Source organism: Monodon monoceros, unplaced genomic scaffold (genome assembly GCF_005190385.1).
Source record: "Monodon monoceros isolate NGI ecotype Baffin Bay Population unplaced genomic scaffold, NGI_Narwhal_1 Super_Scaffold_14, whole genome shotgun sequence".
In the NCBI taxonomy this organism is placed as follows: domain Eukaryota; kingdom Metazoa; phylum Chordata; class Mammalia; order Artiodactyla; family Monodontidae; genus Monodon; species Monodon monoceros.
In genome coordinates this window covers 23,526,932-23,551,719 of record NW_021703770.1, presented here as the reverse complement: position 1 = coordinate 23,551,719, position 24,788 = coordinate 23,526,932, and the positions used below count along the sequence as shown (strand labels likewise).

Here is a 24,788-nt window from a genome sequence, read left to right as displayed (position 1 = left end):
TTTATATCTTGCCATTATGACTAAAAGTCTGATGATAACCGTTGTAAGTGATGGTAAAAATTATTCTCTTTTAAGAAATTTTAAAATATCAACTCCTGTACTATTTTTAGGAATGAGTGAATGTGTATTCATATAATAACATTAATAAATTAGATTTAATTAATATTGAAATGACAAAAATGTACTAGTTCAACTAAAACATAACATACAATGCAAAGTGCAATGCATGTTTTCCAGCGATATGCTTCTTTTAGAACATTGTATTAAAAATCACATGTATTAACATGCCAGTATTTGCTGGGAACTTTACTAGGCCCTCTGCATGTATTGTGATTAATAGCTTAATCTTCACAATAATCTATTGAGTTAATAACTATTACTTTAAAGATTTAAAAGGCTTTAAAGATTTAAAAATCAAGGTTCAGCTTGCTTCAGGTTATAGATACAGTAAGAGGACATGAACTCAGGTCTGCTCTTCCCTCCAAATTGTCTGTAGATACTACTGTTCAACCAACATGAAATATACTTAACTGGGCTATAATTGACCCATGAAACATTGGAAATATTGGAAAGACATAGGATTATCTTAGGCGAGCATATTATTTGTGAATGCAATATATTTTGGAGCTCCTGCCTTTCCCACCTAAGTCACTGAAGTCTACCTAGTTAATTATTTATTCCAGTGATTAACACTTAGCTTCTTGATCTGTAGTTTTCTGTATTCTTTGATTTTTCCCCATCAGATTTTTGATTATTCCTTTTCTGGCTCCTGGAAATTTTCTATGGTTTCTTAATGATTACTGACAGTAAATTGTGAAAAGTGTTTTTCTAAGTTTAGTATGCTTTTCTGCCTATAAACAGATTTCTCCTTTGTATGGCTCTAAATTCTAAGATAATAAATCACTCTTTCTCTTACATTTCCTATAAACTTCCATGTCATCAATTATTTTTTTCTCTTTGTCAGGATTAAATCCAAAGTAATTATTTCTCTTTTTATTCCCTTTAACTTCTGATGGATGAAATCATTAATTCAAGTCAAGAATTAACCAATTGTTCTGATATTAATAGAATGACCATTTAGTAGCTACCTATCTTTTCTTAATTTCTTATAACAACATTTTGAAGCAAAGATTTCAATTATCCATATTTTACAAATGAGAGACGATATGCTTAGAGAGGTCAAATGACTTGTGTAACTCAGAAATCACACACATATAATTCAAATGGGTGAATACATTATATAACTAAGAAAAATTACCATGTGTATTAGTCCCCCAAAATCCAAACTTTTAATCATCAGATCAGAGTTGCTGGTTTTTCCTGTTCCACTGAAATTCACAGTAATACATACACTTTATATCATTGCAAACATATACATACACACCTACATGCACACACACTCAAATATGGGTATATATTTATTTACTGCACTTTATTTATCTCTGTATATATAACTGAAAACAGTTCCAGAAAACAATATCCTTACTACGTTCTTTGAATTATAATGTTTTTGTCTTTATCTTTTATTTTATTTTATTCAATTTTATATCAATTATAAAAATGCTAGTCACAATCCAGTGAATTGATTTTATGACTCACTGGTGGTGACCCATAGTTTGGAAAATCTGCCCTGAATGATATCATTCCCATGTCAATTTTGTACAATGCGTTAGGATCATTCAACTGACTAGGGAGTCTGTGGTAACTTCCCATGGTGATATCATTGTTTCTCCTTACTAAACTGTATTTTGCACTGTATCTCTATCTTCAATAATAAACAGTTATAAAAGAAAGACAAATATCGTACGATATCACTTATACGTGGAATCTTTAAAAAGGGTAAAATGAACTTATCTCAAAACAGAAATAGAGTCACAGAAAACAAACTTATGGTTACCAGGGGGTAAGGTGGGGAGGGATAAATTGGGAGAATGGGATTGACATATACTCACTACTATATATAAAATAGTTAACTAATAAGGACCTACTATATAGCACATGGAACTCTACTCAGTACTCTGTAATGGCCTATATGGGAAAAGAATCTAAAAAAGAGTGGACATATGTATATGTGTAACTGATTCACTAGCAACAGTGAGACTACCAATAAGATGATAGTGCTTATTAGCAAAGTTGATTGCAATGGGATATCAATTAAAAAGACATATAAATGAAAAGCCAAAGATTTGAGGATTCAATACAATTGTTAAATGTCACATGACTTTTAGATTTGTCAAAATCCTTAATTTTGATACACTGCACATTTCAGCTTCAAAAGAAAACAAAAATCAAAAACTTGGTTTTCTAGCCAAAAAAAAAAAAGAGTTATGTATAAGTATGTGATTTTTGAACATGCAGTATTAGGCTTTTACTAATAAAATTGTTTTATTTAGTTATAATACCCATCTCCAAGAGATTGAAGTTAAAATTACCAGGGTCTGCAACTGAGTTGTACGTAACTTTCCTTGAGAATGACTTGTTTTTCATTAAAATAATTTTTAAACCACTCTGTGTTCCACTTCTGTGTAACACTCTGATATGGGTTTTTGGAAAGGCCACACGAAACCAGCTTTATGAAATGGTGGATTGGCCCTTATTTTGGAAAATCCTCCCGTTATTTATCAAGAAATATATATCCATGAATTTCTGAACCATCATCATTAAGACCTGCTTCATTGTTAACTGGGGACTCCCACAGTTTCCCTTCTCTTGTCTACCAGGTCATCTGTTCAAAACCATTCTGAAAGGGCTGTTCATTTATTGTGGCTAACTGCTTAGCAAATTCCATATCCCAAGTGAAGGTGATGTTTCTGTTTCAGGTGTCTCTTTTAACTGCCTTAATCTCAAAGATATTAAGTCTCTTCTTGAATATATTTTTCCTAAGATTTTTTTCTAAGATAAGTGATCTTCTCCTGGCTATGATCATTGTCAGATCCTTCAGCACGCTGAAACTGATATACTGGTCCTGTAGTAACTCTAGCTGTAGTAGATCTGGCAACGTTCATATCTGATATTATGTTACTGAAACTAATTTTAGGTATTTCTCCATCTTTTTGTGCCCTTGGGTCTTCCTCATGCTGCTGGAGCTGCCTGAGTAGCTCCAATTTGGTCATTGTTTTTAGACAACCTATTCTTAGGAAAAACGTCTATTTTTCTATATCCCTATTTCAGATAAAGATTTATCACTGATTTTTGATAATATTTGTTATTGCATTTATCTACTTTTGTTAAAATGTCAGTTTCAGTGTGTCTGTTCCTCATTTACTCAGTATTTCCTGAGTACCTGAAGTGTCAGGTACTCCTTTAAATCCTGCGGGCACACAAATGAACAGAAGAGGCAATATCCCTGCTCTCAGAGAGCTGGCATACTATAATGTGCACATTGCTTTAGACACACCTGGGAATATGAGCATTTTTTCAAAACCATTTCTTTACAGAATCCAATTTTAAAATCCTTGATAAAATCTCTGCATTGCCTATACCACACTTGTAGACTGTGTTTTAAATGGTTGATTTTTAAAAAAAACAGAAGCAGGTTTAAACATTTCTTGATTCTTTCTAATAATAAAAACTCAGCCAAAAAGTATTTTCTTACCATGACAACTTGGTAAGGCTCTATTCCATCCAGGTCTTCCATCATCTCCTATGATACAGGTGAGTGTTGAATAACCTTGAAGAACATAGCCAGCATCACAGTAATAGGTGACTGTTGACCCTAATTTATAATCCATTCCAAGTCTGGTGCCATTCATTATGTTGCCTGGATCAAAGCAGGACTCTCGGAGTTTTGCTGTAAAACAATGTTGATATAAAATTAATTACTTTAAAATACAATATTCTATGAAACTTTTAATATTTCTTCATTTCTACCTCTAAATAAACAGAAAGCACCAACACCCTTTCTGCCTCTGTTTGAGGGCTCAAAGTACAAAGTAGTCCTTAACCATATCTGACGTTTTGCTAATTCACATTGATTAGTAAAAGATAAAATTCTTCATTGGTCTTTTCATTAAAATCAGTATCTAATATTTATGGTCAAACAGGGTTTTGTGGTTTATTATAAATTATGTGCTATAATCCATGCATAAGTATTTTAAATAAATTATTTTGGAAAAGAACTTATTTCTTTATTTAATATTTCATTATTTAAAAGATCTTCCCCCCAAATGATGTACACTCATTCCATGTGACTGAACATAGATACAGTACTACTGCCTATGTTGATCTCAGTTCATCACTAGGAAGAAAGTAAAAGCCCCTATGTCTCTGCCCTGATACCATTTCTCTTAACCTACCTCATTCCCCACATTTCTGTCAGAGGTCTGCCCATTAAAACAGAGTAACAAAATCTTTATAATATCCAAACCATGATCTTTTGGGACAGAGAGTCTATGTCAAAGCCAATAACTTTCAAAGCTAATAGTAACAGACAAATTGAAAAGTAAAGTCCATTCACAACAAAGAACTGTTTTCTGTGGACCCAGGTAGTAAACTAGAGAGACTGAGAGAATATTTTGAAAATATGTAGAGAAACAGATTAGTTCATCCATTCTGGTAAATAAGTAGTAGAACACTGTGTTGTTAACAGATCTGGGTAACACCTTAATATTTCCATTTTATTATTATTATAGATTACTTAAGAAATAAGAGAGATGAGCAATGTAAGGGCCATCGCAAATTCAAGATAACAAATGTGATTTTCTACATTAGAATTTATATTAATGGGAATTCAGGAGGTGGGTGTATCTTTGGATAGGACTCGTGGAATCACTGGAATTTAAGTCAACAATATCTTGGTGTTCGGCTATTACAGAAATCATATTGTTATAATATATCAAAATCTGATTTATTTTAACAGAAAAAATATTTTTATTCCATTCATTAAAGTTTGCAGAGTTCAAAGTGCTTCAACATTTATAGGAAATGATGAGAAATTTATGCTTTAGGAAAAAATACTTCAATAGACTTCTCTGAATTCAACTAAAGAGGAAGCGGTGGGGGACTCTCCTGGTGGCACAGTGGTTGAGAATCCGCCTGCCAATGCAGGGGACATGGGTTCGAGCTCTGTCCAGGAAGATCCCACATGCCGCGGAGCAACTAAGCCCGTGCGCCATAACTGCTGAGCCTGTGCTCTACAGCCCACGAGCCACAACTACTGAAGCCCTGGCACCTAGAGCCGGTGCTCCGCAACAGGAGAAGCCACCATAATGAGAAGCATGCGCACCGCAGTGAAGAGTAGCCCCTGCTCGCCACAACTAGAGAAAGCCCGTGTGCAGCAACGAAGACCCAACGCAGCCAAAAAAAAAGAGGAAATGGTGGAAACAAACATTTACATGATTTTAATATTTAGAATACCAGAGGAATTAAAAAGGTCCACTTTTTTTCCTTCCTTCCTTCTTTCCAACAAATACTTAAGAGTCCATTATCCAGCTAACACCAGAAATACAGCAGTGAACAATGAAAACATATTCTAGCCCTCATGGCTTTTACAGTCTATAAAGAAAATAACTAAATAAATACTTGTGATTGTGATGTGTGCTGCATAAGGAGAAGCATTCAGAACCTTCCTGAAGAACTGACATCTAACCTGAGCATTGAAGGGTAATGAGCAGACTAGGTGAAAGGGAGATGAGAGACATGAAGGGGGAAGTTGTACTAGAGCTTGTAAGTCCGATAAACCTGATTTCTGAGCTTCACTCCAAAACTAAATAACTTGATCTCCCAAAGGCATGTACAAGCATGCATACACACACCAGCACAAGAAATTTGTACTTCATATATCATATTCAGATTTCAATAAAAAATTGCTCCCCAGCCCAAGGAAGTATATTTCTTCCCAGATAAAATATGCATATGGTACTATTTTAAGGAAAGAACCAGTAGGTTCTTTGGTCACTAAGAATAAGGATTTGGTGTTGCAGAGGTTGTTTTGTTTAATTTTTAGGAATAAAACCTGACATTGATCCTTTTCTTAAATAAGCAGGAAAACGCAATGTAATTTTTAGGCAGAACAGCAACCTAACACTTACAGCTGTCCTTCATGAAACTGAACTAAATCCCTTGAGAGAAAAGGATTGAAATTACTATTTAAAAGGATTAATCTCTTTGACAAGTCTAACTGCCTAAAGTTTGCTTTTTTCAAAACTTCTTTAAAGTTTTCCCCAAATTTTCAGTGACATATCAGTGAATCTGTAATATGATACAAACCTCCTACTTTTGGAGGAAAGGGAAACATGGTTGACAAATTAAAAATCTTCTTCCATAACAATTTTATATTGCTAGCCTCATTTTGATAGTATTCATTTATCTCATTATTATGTTTACATACTGCTTTAAATCCTTGAATTTAAAGGGTTAGCTTTCTATGAATAGCTTTCTAGGAATAATACTGCCCTTGTTTATTTCCCTGTATGCCACAGCAATTACATCTGGAAATTTTGAGAACATCTGGAGAATCCTTATATAAAGGGCTAGGAAGCAGATGGAAAGATGATTTTAGTTTTAGAAAAAAAATGTGAGGCAGACAAGTTGATAGTATTTTAATGAATAATTAATTTAATAAAATTATTTTATGAATAATTCATTTTATGAATCATTAAAATTTATGAATAATAGTAATTTGCCTACTGAATAGATCCCAGGTAAAAGAGCCCCTTGCTTTATATTCTCCAAATAAAGCATATTAGATGATGTCTGCTGGAAGACAGAAGTGATCATAAGCAATAGAGCTTATATCTTAGCTATAGATTTGTTTTTCATTTTTACAAAAAAATTATTTTTCAGAATTTCTTCCACATGAAATTAAAGTATTGCAAATGCTTATTTTAATGAAAAAGTTTGACATTAGAACGCTGAAAAATGTATCTTGAAGAAGATCCAATGGGAAAAATTAAAGCTTTACTATGTTCTTGTTTTCATTTTATTAATAAAGACTTACAGATGTTATTATAATAAGGATAATATCTATATCATTATAAAGTTTTTATCATACTTTGCATCAGGCATGACAATAATTAAATAATGTTTGTTCAATTCACACTTAATGATTTATTTATAAATACATCCTTTTTTCTGGCCTAATAAGAACCATAAATAATAAATAAATAAATAAATATATATATATATATATATTTTTTTTTTTTTTTTTTTTTTTGGTACGCGGGCCTCTCGCTGTTGTGGCCTCTCCCGTTGCAGAGCCCAGGCTCCGGACTCGCAGGCTCAGCGGCCATGGCTCACGGGCCTACCGCTCCGCGGCATGTGGGATCTTCCTGGACCGGGGCACAAACCCGTGTCCCCTGCATGGGCAGGCGGACTCTCAACCACTGGGCCACCAGGGAAGCCCAGAAACATAAATATTTTTACTGTTAAAGTTTAGTCTTCAATAAACTTCAAAGTTTATTCCCACTTGGAGGTATATACTCATGAAGGGACCATTATTATGAATAGTGTTATTCTGTGGATAATAAGTTATACATTATTTTTATTTTTGAGAAGTGACCACACTATATAATATTCAACTGTCTTTTATTTCCAGAATAGAGCAGATGGGCATATACCTTCTAGGATGAGTTCAGCAACTCCCAGCGCTAAACTCCCTTCAAGCTGTGTATGCATTGTAGTCCCCTCATGTGATCATAATAAGTCCCGAGAGGCTCTCTCTATTGGCAGACCCATAGTTCACAGAGGGCCAGATTTCCCAAGGTGCTTTTTGAAAATAAATATAAACCACACATGTATCTCTTTTATTTTGGAAAACATTGATAAAATGTAAATTAAACAATTGGTGCAGAACACCTCAGGGTAAAGCTGAAATGTAATAGGTTGCTCTGTGAAAAGATGTATCTTACCTTAAAGTCATATGTTAATTTAGAAAGTAACTCATGATACGTTAAGGTTCGTGGAGAAGGTGGCTAACTTATGCCATATATAAACAACCATTGTTAAGTCTGCCACTGCAGATTTTTGCTGCATATAAATTGACATCCCCTATCAGCTAAAACACCAGCTGCCAGGAGGTCCCTTTCAGTAGCACAAGACTGTATATGTTCTCTCTCCTTCATGTAAATAATATATTTTGTTAAAATAACATAGATATCACTACTATGAGTCACATTTATTAAATATTATAATTAGAAATATTTAAAACATACTTGACATCATTTAAAATAGCCTTAATAAAAAAACAATGCAAAAGAGAGCATTGTTTAAAATAAAATACGTATCCAAGTATGAATTTCTTAATATTGTATCTCATTGAAATTACATTAAGATAAATGGAGACACGACTGATTTAAACTCTTTGGGGACATTGCTTTCAAGTTAGCAAAACATCTCCCCTTACCCTCAAACGTCTACTTCTTTGCTCCAGTTTACTACTGTCTACAACACTGGAGCATATCCACCATTTGCTTTATGTAAATGTAAAATGGTATTCCTTCTAGAATCCATGTTAGCAAGCCTGTGTACTTGTGATGTTTGACTATAGCATTTGTTCACTGTTCAAATGCTTTGCACAACTACTATGTATTTGCAAACAAACAGAAATAAGATTCAATCTATCTTCAAGAGGGAGATGAATAGATAGGTATGAACACAAGCAATGGCAACTATCCTCTGGTGTGAGCTCTAATAGAGGTAGGTGCTGGACCTATGGCTTTTTAAATAAAGACCTACTAATACCATTATTTAGAGCACGTCAGGACTTAAAAGCTTTACTTTTTCAGTGCTAACAGAAATCAACAGAGCCAAAGTATATAACATGAATTACAAATGACAGAGGAATAGTTCTTACTATCCAGGACATCCAGTTATACGTCAATTCATTTTGGGGGTGCACATTTTATCTTGAAAATTCGGACATGTTTGTTTGCCTATGGCAGAAATAAACATAAAGACTACTTTATTAGCTTTAAGGAACTAGACTATTAAAGAGGTAACATTTTTTAAGAAATATGGAAGTTGATAGGAAAAGACAGATCCTGGAGATCCTGAAGTGGGGGATGGAATTTCCCTACAGATGAGAATTTTGAGGGCCAGTCCAGAAAATTAATTAGGTTGGATTTGGAGAGTATCATAAACTCAGCACTAACTTTGTAAAGAAATACCATCTGGAGTATAAAAATAAGACCTCATGAAATTGTGTGTAAGTGGGCACTGGTGTAGTAGCTGAGGATGGTGGGGAGTAGTTGTAGGGTCCAAGGAGAAGAATTATAGTTCATGGAATGCTTATGTATTTCTCTCTGCCTGTACTCTTATATTTTTATTTGCCTTTACTCTTATTGGAAGTAATAATTTATGTCATTTTATGCAATTCATTTTAACAATCTGATTCTCAATTTCGTCATTTGTAAAATAGGGATAGCAATACTTATCTCATAATGCTATTGGTTAACATTTTTTTGCATTTATAAGTGTGTCTGCTAAAGGGAAAGACAGAGATACTATATTGAAAGAGTTAATCATTGTAACTAGAATAAAGTATTACATGATGAGTAATAAATATTGTCCTATTTAAAAAAACATTGCATTGGTGTCCCTTTTCCTATGGCAGCATAAATCTTAACCTTTTGGAAATAATGGGACATGGAAATTGATCAAGACAGGAAACAGGAAGGGAAATACATTCAGCTGAGATATGGCAAGTAGGTTTTATCTCAAGTGCTAAATTACATGGATTTAGTAATGGCTACCTGGAATGTAGAGAAAGGATTGTGAAGTCAAGTTCAGTTTCCATGAGCAAGAATGCTGTAACACATTAGCACCATCTGCCCTGAGTATGGTAGAATTTGTGGCATTCTTCCTGTGTCTGTTATCCTATGGATCTCTGGAAATGTTTTATTAAATACTAATTCACAATAGAACCTAGCTTTACTGACTTGCTTACAGTTTTCTTCTCTCTTTCTCTCTTTTTCTCCCTCTCCCTCTCCCAGTCTCCCTTTCTCCCTCCCTTCCTCCCTTCCTTCCTTCCTTCCTTCCTTCCTTTCTTCCTAAACAGGTCTTGTTTATAAGCCTATCATCTTGCAGATATAAGTAGCTACTCCTAAAGAGCCAAGTTCTCATTTGTAAAATGCAGGACATGAATGTGTCTCTAAGGTTTCTTACATTTCAATAATGTTATGATTCTAATTATGTCTTGACTTAAAATAGAAAACACCTCTTTAAGCAACTCAAAATCAATCAGTTAAATAATTATCAAACAATTACAATGTGTAGGCATTATTCTAAGGCACTCATTGTATAGTGGTAAATAAACCGAGTTCTTGCTCTTAAGAAGCTTGTATTTTAGTATATATGTAGGGATTTAGTGGCATCAATGGGAGTGTGTATATTAAATAAATAAGCAAATAACTGAACAATAAAATATCAAGAAATGATATGACTTTGATAAAAGGAGAAAATTTTGATAGGATAGAAAAAGCAAAAGGAGTAGAAAGCTCAAAATAAGATCAAAAAAGTGAATAAATATAAATAAACTCAGTACATCAAAAAATGAGAAAAATACAATATATATGTACTTGAAAATAGGTTCCCATAATATATAAAACAAAAATCACTAGAATTTTAAGAAAAAACTAAAAATTAAGAATTATAGTAGATTTCCCTAACTATTTCAATAATTGCTAGGCCAAGCAGATTTTTCAAAAATGGCAAGGGCATAAATATTTGAGAAATATAATTAGAGAGCTTGATTTAATGAGTATATATATATAAAAAACTGCACCCGTAAATTGAATGACACTCTTTTCTCCAAGCACACAGGGAACATGCATAAAAACTGACCATATAAGAGGCCACAAAACAAATTTAAGATATGCCTCTTCCAGTGGGAGAGTTTTGGCATGTTGCTCAAGTTCAACTCTCCATAAGACCAATGCTTCCTAAACCATAGTCACAAAGTTTAAGCTTTCCCATGATCCCCTAGTTTGGAGCAGCTAGTATTTTCATACAACCCCAATAAATAGCTGGCACCTTAAATCCTTACTGTTTGGTAGCAAATAGCTCATATATTTTCCCACTGAGCAGGCCATTTTCTTACTTTGCTCTGTAAGATGAGAGACCCATAGAGGGTTCAATCTTTCCATCAGAATGAAGTCCATACCATGTCAGTGTTGAGCAGATACCTTGCTCTGGCAAGCATTTCCAAGTAATGATGGACATATTGGAGAGCTCCAAACAACTGTTTCCGGCTGACTTGTTTTTCCTTTCCCTAAGAAAGCCTTCCTTAACCCATGCCATGCATGCCATGGGAAGTTGTGGAATTTATCTTGACTTCCTTTGACAGCCCTGAGGAAACAAACCCTTCTTCCCAGTGCAAATTCAGAAGGAGTTTCAATTGTATATGTAATATTATATTTATTAAAACAAGAATAACAAGATCTGAAGCAAATATGGCACCATGTTTGTCAAGTTGGATGGTAAATACTTTGAAGTTTGTTTTACTATTCTGTATAATTTTTAGCTATTGAAAATATTTCATAATTAAAAAAAAGAAAACCTAAGCAGTAAGTAATAAATTCAAAGTATGCATTTTCAGAACTCAAATGATCCCTTTATCAGTTTGTCCTTGATGGACCCAGCTACTGAAAAATAAATTTTAACTTTAAACAACTAAGATCTAATTTGTCCTTATAGTCATTGAATATAAAACTTAAGAAAAATATATTTATAAATATCCATAGCCTTGTAATATTGATTCATTTAAATACTTGCAGAAATATTCTAAAATATTATCATCATCACAATTTACCCTATTCTGAATATTGACATATTTAAATATTTTTTGACATTTTCTGAAACATGATTGTCAAAATACTTTGTGAGTAGTATACTTTGTGAGTACTCTCTTTATCACTGAGAGTAGTCTCTGAATACCTGATATTTGAGTGAATCCTCAGCTTCCAAAAAATGACTCTGTTTTTCAAGAAATATTTTGTGGTCTCAGCCAACTCCTGCAGTATACTAATTGCTTATTTGTTTGCCTGATACATTTCCTTTGGTAGTAATTAGGAAAATGCTAATTTCCTTCTCACTCATAGGAAAAGTCTACAGTGAGAGCTCTTTTGTGAGCTGAATTGTAGTAGTCTGCATTAAGAAATGCATATATTACTAACATCTGACAATGGTTAATACAACATTATTCTCCTGTATAAAATGTTCAAAATTTAAATCATGATGCTAAAATCAAATGTTCACATTTACCTTTATATTCTAAATGAAATCCAGTGTAACTAACAGATCCATCACTCCGAAAAGCCAAATGCATGGTATTTGAGCTGCTTTCTATTCTCTCTGGTAACTTGCTGTCTTGAAAACTTCCAATCAGTGGGCTATTACTGTCTGGTCCATCATATATATAGAGGAAGTCATAGTTTGGTTCTATGCTAAAACTAAAATGAAAGAAAAAGAAAGAAAGCAAGAAAGAAAGAAAGGGAGAGAGAAAGAAAGAAAAAAGTGGAATGGTTATTACTAAGGTATTAAGCATAATAGTCACATAATCATATATTAATTCAATCAATATCTTTAAAAATAACAACAGAACCTGTCAAAATAAGCTAATTTGAAAATTCACCTGGCAAAGCACACTGAATATGCATATCAAATCAGCACTGGAAAAGAGAAAAGACACCTTGATATTTTCAAATATTTCTAAGTTGGCATTGTGTCTATAGGGAATAAAAATGACTGTAAGGCAAAGAGTTTATAAGCTGATGAAAGGATACAGGATTTGGAGTCAAGAGTTTAGGTTCAAGCCTTGCTTCTGCCTTTGTTAGCTACATATCCTTACACAAGTTACTTTATATCAGTAAAATGTGTAAGATAATAACCATTTTTAAAAATTTTTCTTCCAGATATTTTACATCATAAAAATGCAACCTCTCTTTTCTCTGTCAATGGTACTATTTGCCTTGAACTTCAAAATTTAAGAGCATTTTTACTGTTTTAAAATTCACCTCAACATGTCAGATTCAAACAATAGTTGGAAAGACAAAATTTGCTTTTAAGTTACTGAAAGCACCACACATTGTACTAGGTATTCTTTTTCCTGAAAGTAAATATATTTTCTTCTTTTAGAACCTAGTATAGGCAAATCAAACCAATACACTCTTCATCAAAATTAGTGTGTGAATAAAGACATTTTAGCATGTAAACTATTCAAATCAACATTTGAATATTGCAAAATTTGCATGATAAACTTGCCTTAAAACCTTCAAAATATGAGAATTGTCCCATAGTGATTATAGAACCCACATACTTAGAAGGCAGAAGACATGTAATCATGTGTCTATTACCTAACTCATACTGTGGCAGAGGAAAGGATGGACTCAAGTGGGTCATTAAGAAAAGTCAAGAAGTTCATGATATAAAATAAAACCAATAAACCTTGACGTTGTTAAACATCCATCAATGGAGAAACTATTTTGTCAAGTTTTATCACCTCTGCATCTAAACAAAAAACTTGCTAGGTTGGGAGATACTATTTCCAAATCCACTAGATTGATAGAGGTTGCTTACACAATTCTAATCCTTTATGTATACGTGTACAAGGGAGAGGAATCTAGCTAGTTTACTTGCACATAAATAGTGGTGAAGAAAGACTGGGATAATGCAGAGGTTACCAACTTCCCATATAAAAGGGACAATGCAACATGAGAAAACTGGGGGACCACCATATTGTTATATTTTGTTTTAATAGTAGCTTCACATGTCTGATTCAGTTAATTACTCTTGAAACCTTTCAGTGAGTATGAGGCCTGAATTTTGGTAATGTAGCAGAAGTCAGAGGTTAAGGTCTTATTTCATTACTTACTACCCTTGTTCTGGGGTAAAACACAACTTTCTGAAAGTCATGTCTTTTATCGTTAAGGTTCGATGAGAATTACAACTTCCTTACCTATCTCACTATTGGAAGAATCACTAGAAACAAGTTCTTTGTAAAGGATATAGTAAGTACAGTCTAAATGTACTATCCTTGGAAGGCCAAAAGCCTATTTAACAATAGTAATTTCAGTATTTTTTGTTTTAAATTTCTAGTTTGGGTTTAAATAATTCAAAATATTGATTTATAACTTCTCTGAAAATGAGAATAAAACAAAAAACAGTCTTTTTCTAGGAACCTTTAGAATGTTAGCTATAATAACTATTTTTCCTTAAAAACTGGAAAGATAGTACATTCCAATAGTATGTTCTATTTTACAAAGCACTTTCATAAATATTAACTTGGTCTTGTCAATAATCCTCTGGTATAAGGAAGAGATTATCATTTCCATTTTCCCAATGAGGCCCTAAAACGTCAGTGGTCTCCCTAAGATCCCATAATAAATGACACAGCTGGAAATCAACTTTTGGTCATGCACTTCATGTAATACAGCCTTCTACCACCCAGTTATTAACTACAATAAATTTTTTAAGTAAACTAAGCCCTGTATCATACACCCTGACATTTCTAATTTGGTACTGTCATTTCCTCTACTGTAAAAATGGGAAAAGTAGTACTTACTTCAGGAAACTGTCTTATAACTGGGTCCTGGCATATAACTAACATTGTCATCATTGTTGCTTTGTTATTACCAATTATCGATGTATCACTACAAATTATAAAAATAATTCCATATATTTTTACTTTTTAAATTTTTCATGAGTTTGAATTATCCTTTTTCTAATTTCTTTTTTTAAACCTGGCTTCAACATATCAGAAAGATTTTTCAGCTTAATATTTTACATAAATAACAAGCACCTTTGACATGCTAGCAGAAGAAGGGGCTGTGTTACTAGAGCCAACAGACGTCAGTCTTGGACACTGAAGATTAGGAACATTTCTAGTTAGAAACACTTTAAGTTGCTGGTACCTAACATTCCCATTGAAATCTTAAGGAAAAGAGTTAGGCCAGGTTCTGTGAAACAGCTGTTAGCTCCATGTGAGGAAACAGAGGCTCATTCATATAAATAACTTACCCAAGGTAACACAAATGATAGCGGCAGAACTGGGGCTCAAACTCAGTGGTTTCTTTGCCACACGGGAAACTGCGTCCTCTACTGCTTCAGTACTAAGCTAACCCTGCAGCTGATACTGCTAAATAACAAATGTAAATTTTGGAACACCTCATGTTAAGTTCTATTAGGAGGCAAGTTCTGCTGAGAGAGTATAGGAAAATGATCCATCAAATTCTTGTCAGCTTGACTTAATGAGACCACCAGTAAGGACAGTAGGTAGAATATGTATCTTCCCAAGTCCAGTGGTGGTGCTGCACCTATGGGTATTTAGATACCTCAAAAAAGTTTTGGGTGGTACACATATGGGAGAAAAAAATTCCTTGAAATACTTACCTTTTAATCTTTATGTTTAGGACAAACAGAACTTTTTGAAACAGTAATGGTAAGTTCAGGGAGGGAGGAAATGTTATAAAGAGATAGCATTTCGTGAGAGTCAATAAACTACTCAACATTTAACACGTCTCCTCTATATTGGAAACTGGTGAAAGATGCTCACTCATCTGGAGTTCTGTAGCCTTCAGAACTACATTGGCATCTGTGCTACTATACAGGGATTTGTAAACTGTTTATTGCAAAATATTAGCATTGAAATCGGTAAAAAACAACAACAAAAAAACCCTTAAAAATGTCATGTAGAGAAATAAAAATTTGCCTAGTGAAATGCTAAAGCAAATGAGCAAAAAGATTTTTAAAATGTGGAAATGTACGGGAACTCACCTGATAAATGCCAAGGAGATAACATAGTCTGCGTTCACGGTGAGAGTCCAGTCACAGTCTCTGCTGTGGGGATATGGGTGAGGGAAGTTTGGTGAAAGAATAAAGCCTGAAGATCCTGTTAAATTGCCTCCACAGGGTGCTTTAATTTAAAACAAACAAACAAAACCCCTTAAGTGATTAGTAAAATGTATTATATAATATCAGTATTTGTGAAAACACTTATTTAAAAAAGTTTAGGTTTTGTACAGATGATTTTTTACAGTACTGGATGCTTAAATACTGCATTATCTTTCAAGAAAGACAATTAAAATACTAAATACATACATACATACATTGAATTTAGCTCCTTTATTGGCTTCAAACAATAAGAAAAAGTTATATTTCTTTCCCTTTCTATTACTATTTTGTTTCATGTAAAAGAAAAGCATTAAGAAGAGGAGTAAAAATGGTTTCACCCTGGTTACTAGGAAAAAATCTGAAGGTTACTGCAAAAAAGATAGAAACAAAACAAAGCAAAACAAAATCTCTAATAATAAGTGCAATAATAGAATATGAGGTATTTAGCTCATTTTCAAATCTTCCCTGCTACCTTTATTTACAGAGGAAGAGGCTTTGATAATAGTTAATGAGTGAAAATGGATAACTATCTGAGAACCTATAGCACTTTACTCCTACACTGAGTGTTAGGATATTCTTAAATTCTAGTTGCCTGACTTGTTGATGAAAACAGACAGTTGTTATTATTGTGGCCCAAACAAAGGTTTCTGTAACACTTCAAAGGAGAGTCTCAAAAAATTGTCAGAGAAATTCAGAGATTAGATTCTTCACGGGATTATTGTTGGAGTCTGTTAAACACAGCTTGATCAGGAAATAATATATTACACAAAGTCGGGAGATGCAGAAAAATAGAGAAATTAAGATATGGAGGGCCCTGGTGGTGGAGTGTGAGAGTGGGGGTGTAAATATAGGTATGCACACTGAGAAAGAGAGAGATTGAGACCGAGATTGGGATTCTCATGATGTAATGACGTCTCCTACACATAATTACCACATCATCATTGTTATCTGAGTTTTAAAATTATAGTTTTCCTCAGATCAATTTTACCATTCAGTTGTAAGGCATACGGGATTCTCTTGACAGCATAAAACTGGTTTTGGAAGGAGGAGAATTTTGGTTCTGGTAACATTTCAGATATTTGTTCTTTGCCTGAGCCTAGATATGTAATATCATCATTAGAATTTGGTAATTTTTACCATCTTAAATAATGGATGTCTGCTATTATTGATACATTTCCCCATGACCCTCTGCTACCTTTGTCTCAGTGCCTCAGTCACAGTAGATGACCTACTCTACTGAGAGTATTTATTCGCTGAGCCTTAATTTATTTACCACGACTTACCTATCACCTGTATGGTTTTTGTGGTGTATCAAATGATTAAACAAACTATCCCAACTTTAGTTCTCCCTATTCAAACTTCAACACTTCCTGAATATTTAACGAGTCCCTCCTATTAATCAGGATAACACCCTCGACTCAATCACACAATCTCTCTTCCTTCTCCAGAACCTGTGTTCATTTGTCTCCTTTATTCTCTCTGGTTTCTTCCCCTTTGTCCACAGGTGTTCAAGCCTCTTTCATCCTAAAACTAAAACAAAGGTTCCTCTAGCCTATTTCCTTTCACCTTTTCTTCAACTGAAAATGTTGAATTTTACCTGATGGTTAAGAAATCCCCTCACCCTTTAGTGTTTGGTTATATGGGTTCACTGTGAAGAACCACCCTTCACCATCTGACTCAGATAAGATTCACTTATCAGGTCTTTGATAAAATCCTTTAAATAAGCGCCCTCATTTTCCTATGACAAGACCAGACATAGACCCTGCAAATTCCCATTCTTTGACTCAAATGATTAGTTGAATTGCTTGATCTTGCTGATCAATCATAATAAACGGCTTGTAACCACACTTTGGTCAAGCTTCTCTCCTTTCTCTAGGTCCTTGAGCTCTGGCTCTCCCTCAGCCTTGAGTGAGCACACAACCCCTCCTGAGGATAGGCTGGGCTCAGAGTACAGCATTCCGGGCCACTCTTTCATTTCACTTCCCCACACCTGGTTCTTTCCAGCCTTGTGCACTCCTCTCTATAAAAGAAAAATCCCCTTTTCCAAATTCTTCAGGTGCTGGAAGATCTCACCATCACATTGCTCTCCCTATCATAGTAGTACCACTACCCACACACTACAAAAATCCTTTTTAATTTTTAAATGATCACCATCATGAGTTTGGTAAACGTCTGTCTTATCATATAGTTACAAAATTAAAGAAAAAAATTTTAAAAATTCCTTGTGATGAGAACTCTTAAGGTTTGCTCTCTTAACAACTTTCACAGATAACATACAGCAGCATCACATATCACGTTGTATGTTACATTCGCAGTACTTATCAATCTTGAAACAGGAAGTTTGTGCTTTTGAACCAATTTCATCCAATTAGCTCTCCCCGACCCCCTGACTCTGGTAACCAAAAATATGATCTCTTTTTCTATGAGTTTGTTTGTTTTTGAATTATAATTGACCTATAACACTGCTAGTTTTCGGTGTATAACATAGTGATTTGATATTTCCATACACTACAAAAGTAAAATTGTACAATAATTCCTTGTTAATAAAAGTCTCTCTTCACTATTTTGAAGTTGTTTTTTATTTTACAACTACACCTTTTGAAAAGGAAGTCTAATCTCATTCTCTCTTTCATCACCTATGTACTATATGTACCTGTAGGCAGACTAACATGATTAGCAAAGCAGGTCACTGGGAAAAAATAGTTTCTTATGTTATATCTTGAAGACAAGTACCAAAGTATTCATCCTGAGAAAACTTATCTCAGGCTTAGAATTTTTTTTTTATTTGAAATTATATTTAGAGAGACAACAACCTTTTTGTTGCTTAGGGACTCTAGATGTCTTTATGTGGTCCTTCCCACCTCTCCTGCTCTCTCCAGCCATTGCTATTTCCCTTAGCCTCCGAGCCTCCCACACATAACACTCCCTAGCTCATCCTCAAATGACTTTTGTATTGACTAATATAGGAGGGTATTTTTGCCTTTATCTTTCTCTTCATATCTGCAGTCACCCTTATCTGTTGACTTTCACCATAAATTCACTCTCCTCGTTTTTGGAACTCCACTTCTAATTTTCTTCTGATGTCTTTGTACAGATCTCTGTTTTATTGGCAAGCACTTCTTTCACTTCATCTTATAATTTTGGTATTCTCCTGAATTCCTTGCCTAATCGTCTCTAATTTTCACTCTATTACATTTTTCCTTGTTGATCATGTCCGAATTGTGAGTTTATCTTCCACTTACATACTGATAACCCCTTTTTCCTATCATCTCCAACAGATTTCTCTGCTTAATTCTAAACCATATGCTCAAGTGCTTACTGGCTATCTCTACCTGATCACTGTGGGTACATCAACACAGAATATCCAACATATCCAAACCTCAACTCAAATTTCTCCTGTATTCCTAGGTTGTTTGGTTAGCACTATCATCCAACCACATATATTCCCAAGCTAGAGGCCTAAGATTCTTCCCTTTTCTTTATTGCACCCTTGACTCCAGCCTATCAAGAAGCACTACCAAGACCCTACCTCAGTTCCTCATAGATATTTTTCAATCTATCTCCTTTCCTTTTCTAATACCACATTTCTAGATCTGACTCTTACATGCCTCCAGAATTATTGCAATATTTTTTGTTTCCCATGCCTCTAGTAAAATCTCCTTTCCTCCATTTCATCTTCCCAGTGAAAACATCTAATCATACTATGTCCATGCATAAAGTTCTGCAGTTATTACACATTGCCTAAAAGATAATGTCCCGACTCCAGTATAGCTTTCATGTCTTGACCCCTGCAACCTTTCCAATTGCATCAACCACCAATCTAGACACATAATTTACACTCAAAACTATCATTTGCTTGTTCCTTGTATTTACATGCCTTTATGAATCCTATTTGTTTTTCCTGACGTGTCTTCCCTTCTACCTCTATATAACTTTTACTTAGGTCTCAAGATTCATCACTGCCTCCAGGGAGTTTTCCTAGAAATTCTCAGCCTGGACTCTGCTTCAGCTCTCTCCAACACACTCTAGTATCCATAGCAACCTGTGCCTATCTCCGTCATTTCCCTTACCATATTTTATTTAAATATTCCGTTCAGGTATCTGCATTCATCACTAATCTACAAGCTAAAGACTGTTTTATATGTTATTTTCTATGTGAGATTTAGCATATACTACACATTCCATAAATGTTTGTTGAATTGCTATTGACTCCTTGTATTGATTGTGAAGATTAAAGATGAATAAGCCTGAATGGCAATCTAATTTGTTTTGATAAAAATAATAATTTGTTTTGATAAAAGCTATATGTTTTGATTAAAATAATGACACATTTTATCTTTGGAACTTTAAAAATCTATGTGAATTTGAAAAATGTTAGAAAAATATGTGTAATAGCAAATGCAGTTACATATGTGTATATATATATGTATATATGCACAAAAGGCAGGAATGTTTTTTGTGTTTTTTTTCACATTCTAAGGAAGTGGTATCATTTGTACTTTGGGGGATCATGGGGGCAATTTTATTTGTTTGTTTCAGTTCTCCTCATTTTTCACAGGAAACTTTGGTCTTTTTTATCGCTAGCAATTTTATACACATGAACACATCCACATATACGTTTATATGTGTATATCCTTTATCATAAAAGATATAGGAAAATCCATTACACATATTTTTAAGTATCTTACTGGATATATTTTGTGATTATACTATTATTGGAGCATAAGATCCTTTAAAATTCTTTTGATTCTATTATTAAAATTATTTATTGAGGTTTTCCAGATAAATTTCATAACTGTAGTAGATTTTGAAAATCTATAAAAGCCATTGAGACAAGCTGAGACATTATCTAACATTTGTGTATCCCAAACAACTCAGTAGTAAGGCAAACTCTCTCTGCATTTAATATATTGAACTTTAAATCCCATTTGGAAAATACATCTTTTACTTTTATGCATCTAATCATAAAGCATCCAAAGTAAGATTCTCTTTAAATCAAATATATTTGTGAATTAAATTTTTAGTTAGGTTCCATAGAGTTCTGACACATTTATGATTTGTTCTGCGTGTAATTTCTTATGAGACAGTTATACAGGCAACTATTGATAATGATTTTACAATCTTAATTTTTCTCCCCTATTCAGTTTTGTGTCTACTGTCTTAGCAGCCCACCCATACTAATGTCTTTGTTATTTACCTTCATATTGAGTGCTGTTACTTTCCCTCTGGCAATGTCAAAGTAATCTTCACACTGTCAATTCTGTTAGAATGAATTCTATTAACTCCCTTAAAAATGACTGTCCTTCTGCTTGGTGTTTGCTATAAGGTTGACTACTTCTACATGCAAGCAAAATGCTTTATGCTCCAGGGTCTGAGACATAAACTTATGAAGTTTCTAAAAAGTTCAGGGTTTAATCTTTGGCATAGTATTTCCAATCATGGAGTTCTTTCTCATAAGTTTCAGAGGTCAAGTTTTCTGCAGCTTAGCAATTTTTCAGACTTTTTTTTTTTAAGGTTACTATCTTCCTCAGAGAAACTCTAATGCATACTCTCTCCTTAAGCAATCTTTTCCTACCAAAAAATTATACACAACACCACTGTCCTTACAAAAAATTCCCACAATCTGCTTAATTAAAGTAAAATTTGGTGTTTAACTTTTATTTTCTAGAATTATGACTTGCTGGCTAAAGTCTTGTCTACAAATGGAATTTTATAACAGCCTATCTCAAAATTCTTTACTCTTTTAACCTTTTGGATTTTCGTGTTTTCTAGCATTTCAGTGTAAAGCTGTTAAATGTTTCAGAATTCTCTACATGACAACATTTGACATAATATAACCTTTCTAGTAATTCTAATAAATAACACCCGTTTAATAGGTCTAAGAATCACAATAAACAAGAAGTTCCACAGTAAGTCTGTGGAATTCTGTCATTTCCTCTTTACACAAAGATTCTCTTTACAAGATATTCAGTCAAATTCCAATTAATTTGAATGTGGCATTTTAGTTTAATTGGCATTTTTTTAGGTTAACTGTCTGGTAAACAAATGAAAACTTCATTGTTTCAGTCCCTTTTCCTTTGAAAATATTGTTTTCTCTGTATTTTTTCCTCTGCTTTTATGAGTGTATTTATAGTAAATGTAAATTAATCGATGTTTGATGATTTAGAATCTTGCAGTGGTACATAGAGAGCAACATAGGTATAAATGGAAATAAACTGTAAAGGAAAATATGGCTAAATCTGAACTGGCTCAATGTATGCCCTTATTTTGTGCTTCTTTTATGTCCCTTTAATAAGCCTTTTCCTTATCATCTGCTCCATTTTCTACAGAAGTTTACAACTATCTGTCTACTCCCTGCCTGGTTTGAGCCTTTAGATGTGTTTTGTTCTGTGTATTGTGTTTTTTAAAATTCCAACAAATAAAATACAAAAGATGTGATATGAATTCAGATTTTTTAGTTTTCACTTTACTAGAGAAGTTCACAAAAACAAGGAACTCTTCTGTCTTATTGTACTGCTAAATCCTCAATGCCTAGATCAACACATAGGACACACTAATGAATTTGAGTTTGCAGCTCTTGCATAAGAAGCATAAAATGGGGTAAAGTAAATCTGAATAACTGAGTGCTTGATTTGTTCACTTCTGACTGAGGTACTAAACACTCTTTTCCTATTATCATGTGATAATAGGAAAAATTATCATTTTCCCAGTGGGGAAATGATCATTGAAAATGTATTTATGAGTTAGACATAAAGTGAACAAAATAAGGCTTTCTCTCCTAAAAGTGCTAAATTTGCATGCTATAAGAAATACACTGAACAAGATATGGAATCTTCTCCCAAGGTGCTTGCAGTGTAGTAAGGGAAAGAATATGATAAATAAAATTTTGAGTACACATAACGTACTTTGGGCAAACTGTATTATACATTCTAGATGATGCCAATTTTAAAACACTTGAGCTCAAGTTTTGAGATTAAACTAGCTGAATTTAAGAACCTTAAGAACGAAATTTTTTTTTAAGATTATATAGCAAGTTTTCTCACTATTTTTATTCCAAAGGTGGTATATCTCTCTAACTTTTTCTCAGACCCAGTAGGGAAATAATATGTATCTTAATTGCTAGAGTTAAACTTGTAGATTCAAGAATAGACCATGGATTCAAAAGGCAGAGAGTTGGAAGTATGAACCAAGTGGTTGCAAATCCTTAGATCATCAAAATAAAAACTGATAATTCATTTGGAATACATGGATTGAAGGGAAAGTCAAAGCTTTGAAACTCAAACATAAGTTCTGATAAAATTTTCTTTCTTAGAAGGAATAACCATTATTGAGGCAAGAGCAACCTGGCCCATTTTAAATAGAGTCTGAATCCACTCTTTAAATTTTAAAAGTAGTGAATTACTACATTTGTATAGTAGAAAGGGAAGATGAAGATTTTTCAAGAACTTTGATTCTATTTTTTCTTTGGAATTTTATTTTATTTATTTTTTTATACAGAAGGTTCTTATTAGTTATCTATTTTATACATATTAGTGTATATATGTCAATCCCAATCTCCCAATTCAACCCACCACCACCATCCACCCTGCCACTTTCCCCCCTTGGTGTACATACATTTGAAGAACTTTGATTCTTTACTGTTTTTTTTTTTTTTTTTAGAGTGTTAGAACCACTGAGAATCTAATAAAATTATAGACCCTCTCCTCAGGGGAAAAATAACAATGATTTATAATTTTGTGCATTTTTGGAGCGTCATAGACCTCTGAAATCTTATACTCCCATATAACCTATTCCAGAATACTGTTCTTAATTAAAACACTGAAACCAGTTTTTAACCATTGTTTTACACCTGTATAAAATTTTAATTATTCTAAATTCATACCTATACAAACTGGTGGGCTGGGCTGCCAGAAGTATCGATTTTCTACCTGAATGCAGGTTATTCTTTCCTCTCCTTGAAGCTCATATCCTGGGTCACATTGAAAAACAACAGTGTCCCCAGGTTCTCGTCCATCTCCATTTCGAGTCCCATTCATGGGAACCCCTGGGTCACGACATGCAGTGGCAACAGAACCTATGAAAAGACAGAAACAAACCTTTAGTTTTGATGCTATCCAAAATCACCTTCAAAGTTCCAGATCTTATATTTGAGAAGCTTCCACATATCTATGTGCTCTTAGAAAATTAACTTAAAAAATGCTTGGGGTTGGGCTTTCCTGGTGGCGCAGTGGTTGGGAATCTGCCTGCCAATGCAGGGGACGTGGGTTCGTGCCCCGGTCCGGGAAGATCCCACATGCTGCGGATCGGCAGGGCCTGGGAACCATGGCCACTGAGCCTGTGCGTAATGCTTGGGCCATAATTCCCTGTGCTATACAATATCTCCTTGTTGCTTTTTTAATGGAGTATATAATCTGTAAAAACTATCTATGAATCACTATGCTGTACACCGGGAATTAATATAATATTGTAAATCAACTGTACTTCAATTTAAAAATACTTGGGCTAATTTTTAAATACCTGCACAATAAATACTTTTTAATTGTTTTTGGTAAATAATTTATGTATTAACTTGCTTCAAGCAGGGACATGGCATTTTAGTAGCTAAATAATAAATTTACTCAAAATCTGTTTTTTGATACTACGTGAAAGACACTGTGAAGAGGATGAAAAGACAGCTGCAGACCGGAAGAACATATTTGCATGGGCTATATTCCACAAAGGACTTGTATCTGGAATATATAAAGAATTCTTAAAACTCAACTGTGAAAAAAAAAGAAAGAAAAAAATCCAACTAGAAAATGGGCAAAAAACATTTCAATAAAGAGGATACCAGATGGCACATCAAAAAGTGTTCAATATTATTAGCCATTAAGGAAATGAAATTTAAAACCACAATGAGATATTACTACATACCTATCAGATCAGCTAAAATAAAAAATATAGTAACACCAAATGCTGGCAAG

The 24,788-nt window shown here is 33.8% G+C and overlaps 1 protein-coding gene and 1 pseudogene across 3 annotated transcripts in view; both read right to left on the bottom strand.

Moving 5' to 3' along the window:
- Window positions 1-24,788, bottom strand: part of CSMD3 (CUB and Sushi multiple domains 3) — a 1,080,114-nt gene that overhangs the window by 263,266 nt on the left and 792,060 nt on the right. For all 3 annotated transcript variants that reach the window (XM_029222726.1, XM_029222727.1, XM_029222728.1), the window contains 4 exons: window positions 23,708-23,899; window positions 15,709-15,847; window positions 12,199-12,386; window positions 3,596-3,790 (listed from right to left, as the gene is read on the bottom strand). In XM_029222726.1, the coding sequence (XP_029078559.1) occupies window positions 3,596-3,790; window positions 12,199-12,386; window positions 15,709-15,847; window positions 23,708-23,899 (714 nt within the window). The remainder of the gene's footprint in view (window positions 1-3,595; window positions 3,791-12,198; window positions 12,387-15,708; window positions 15,848-23,707; window positions 23,900-24,788) is intronic.
- Window positions 2,429-3,113, bottom strand: LOC114895640 (annotated as a pseudogene).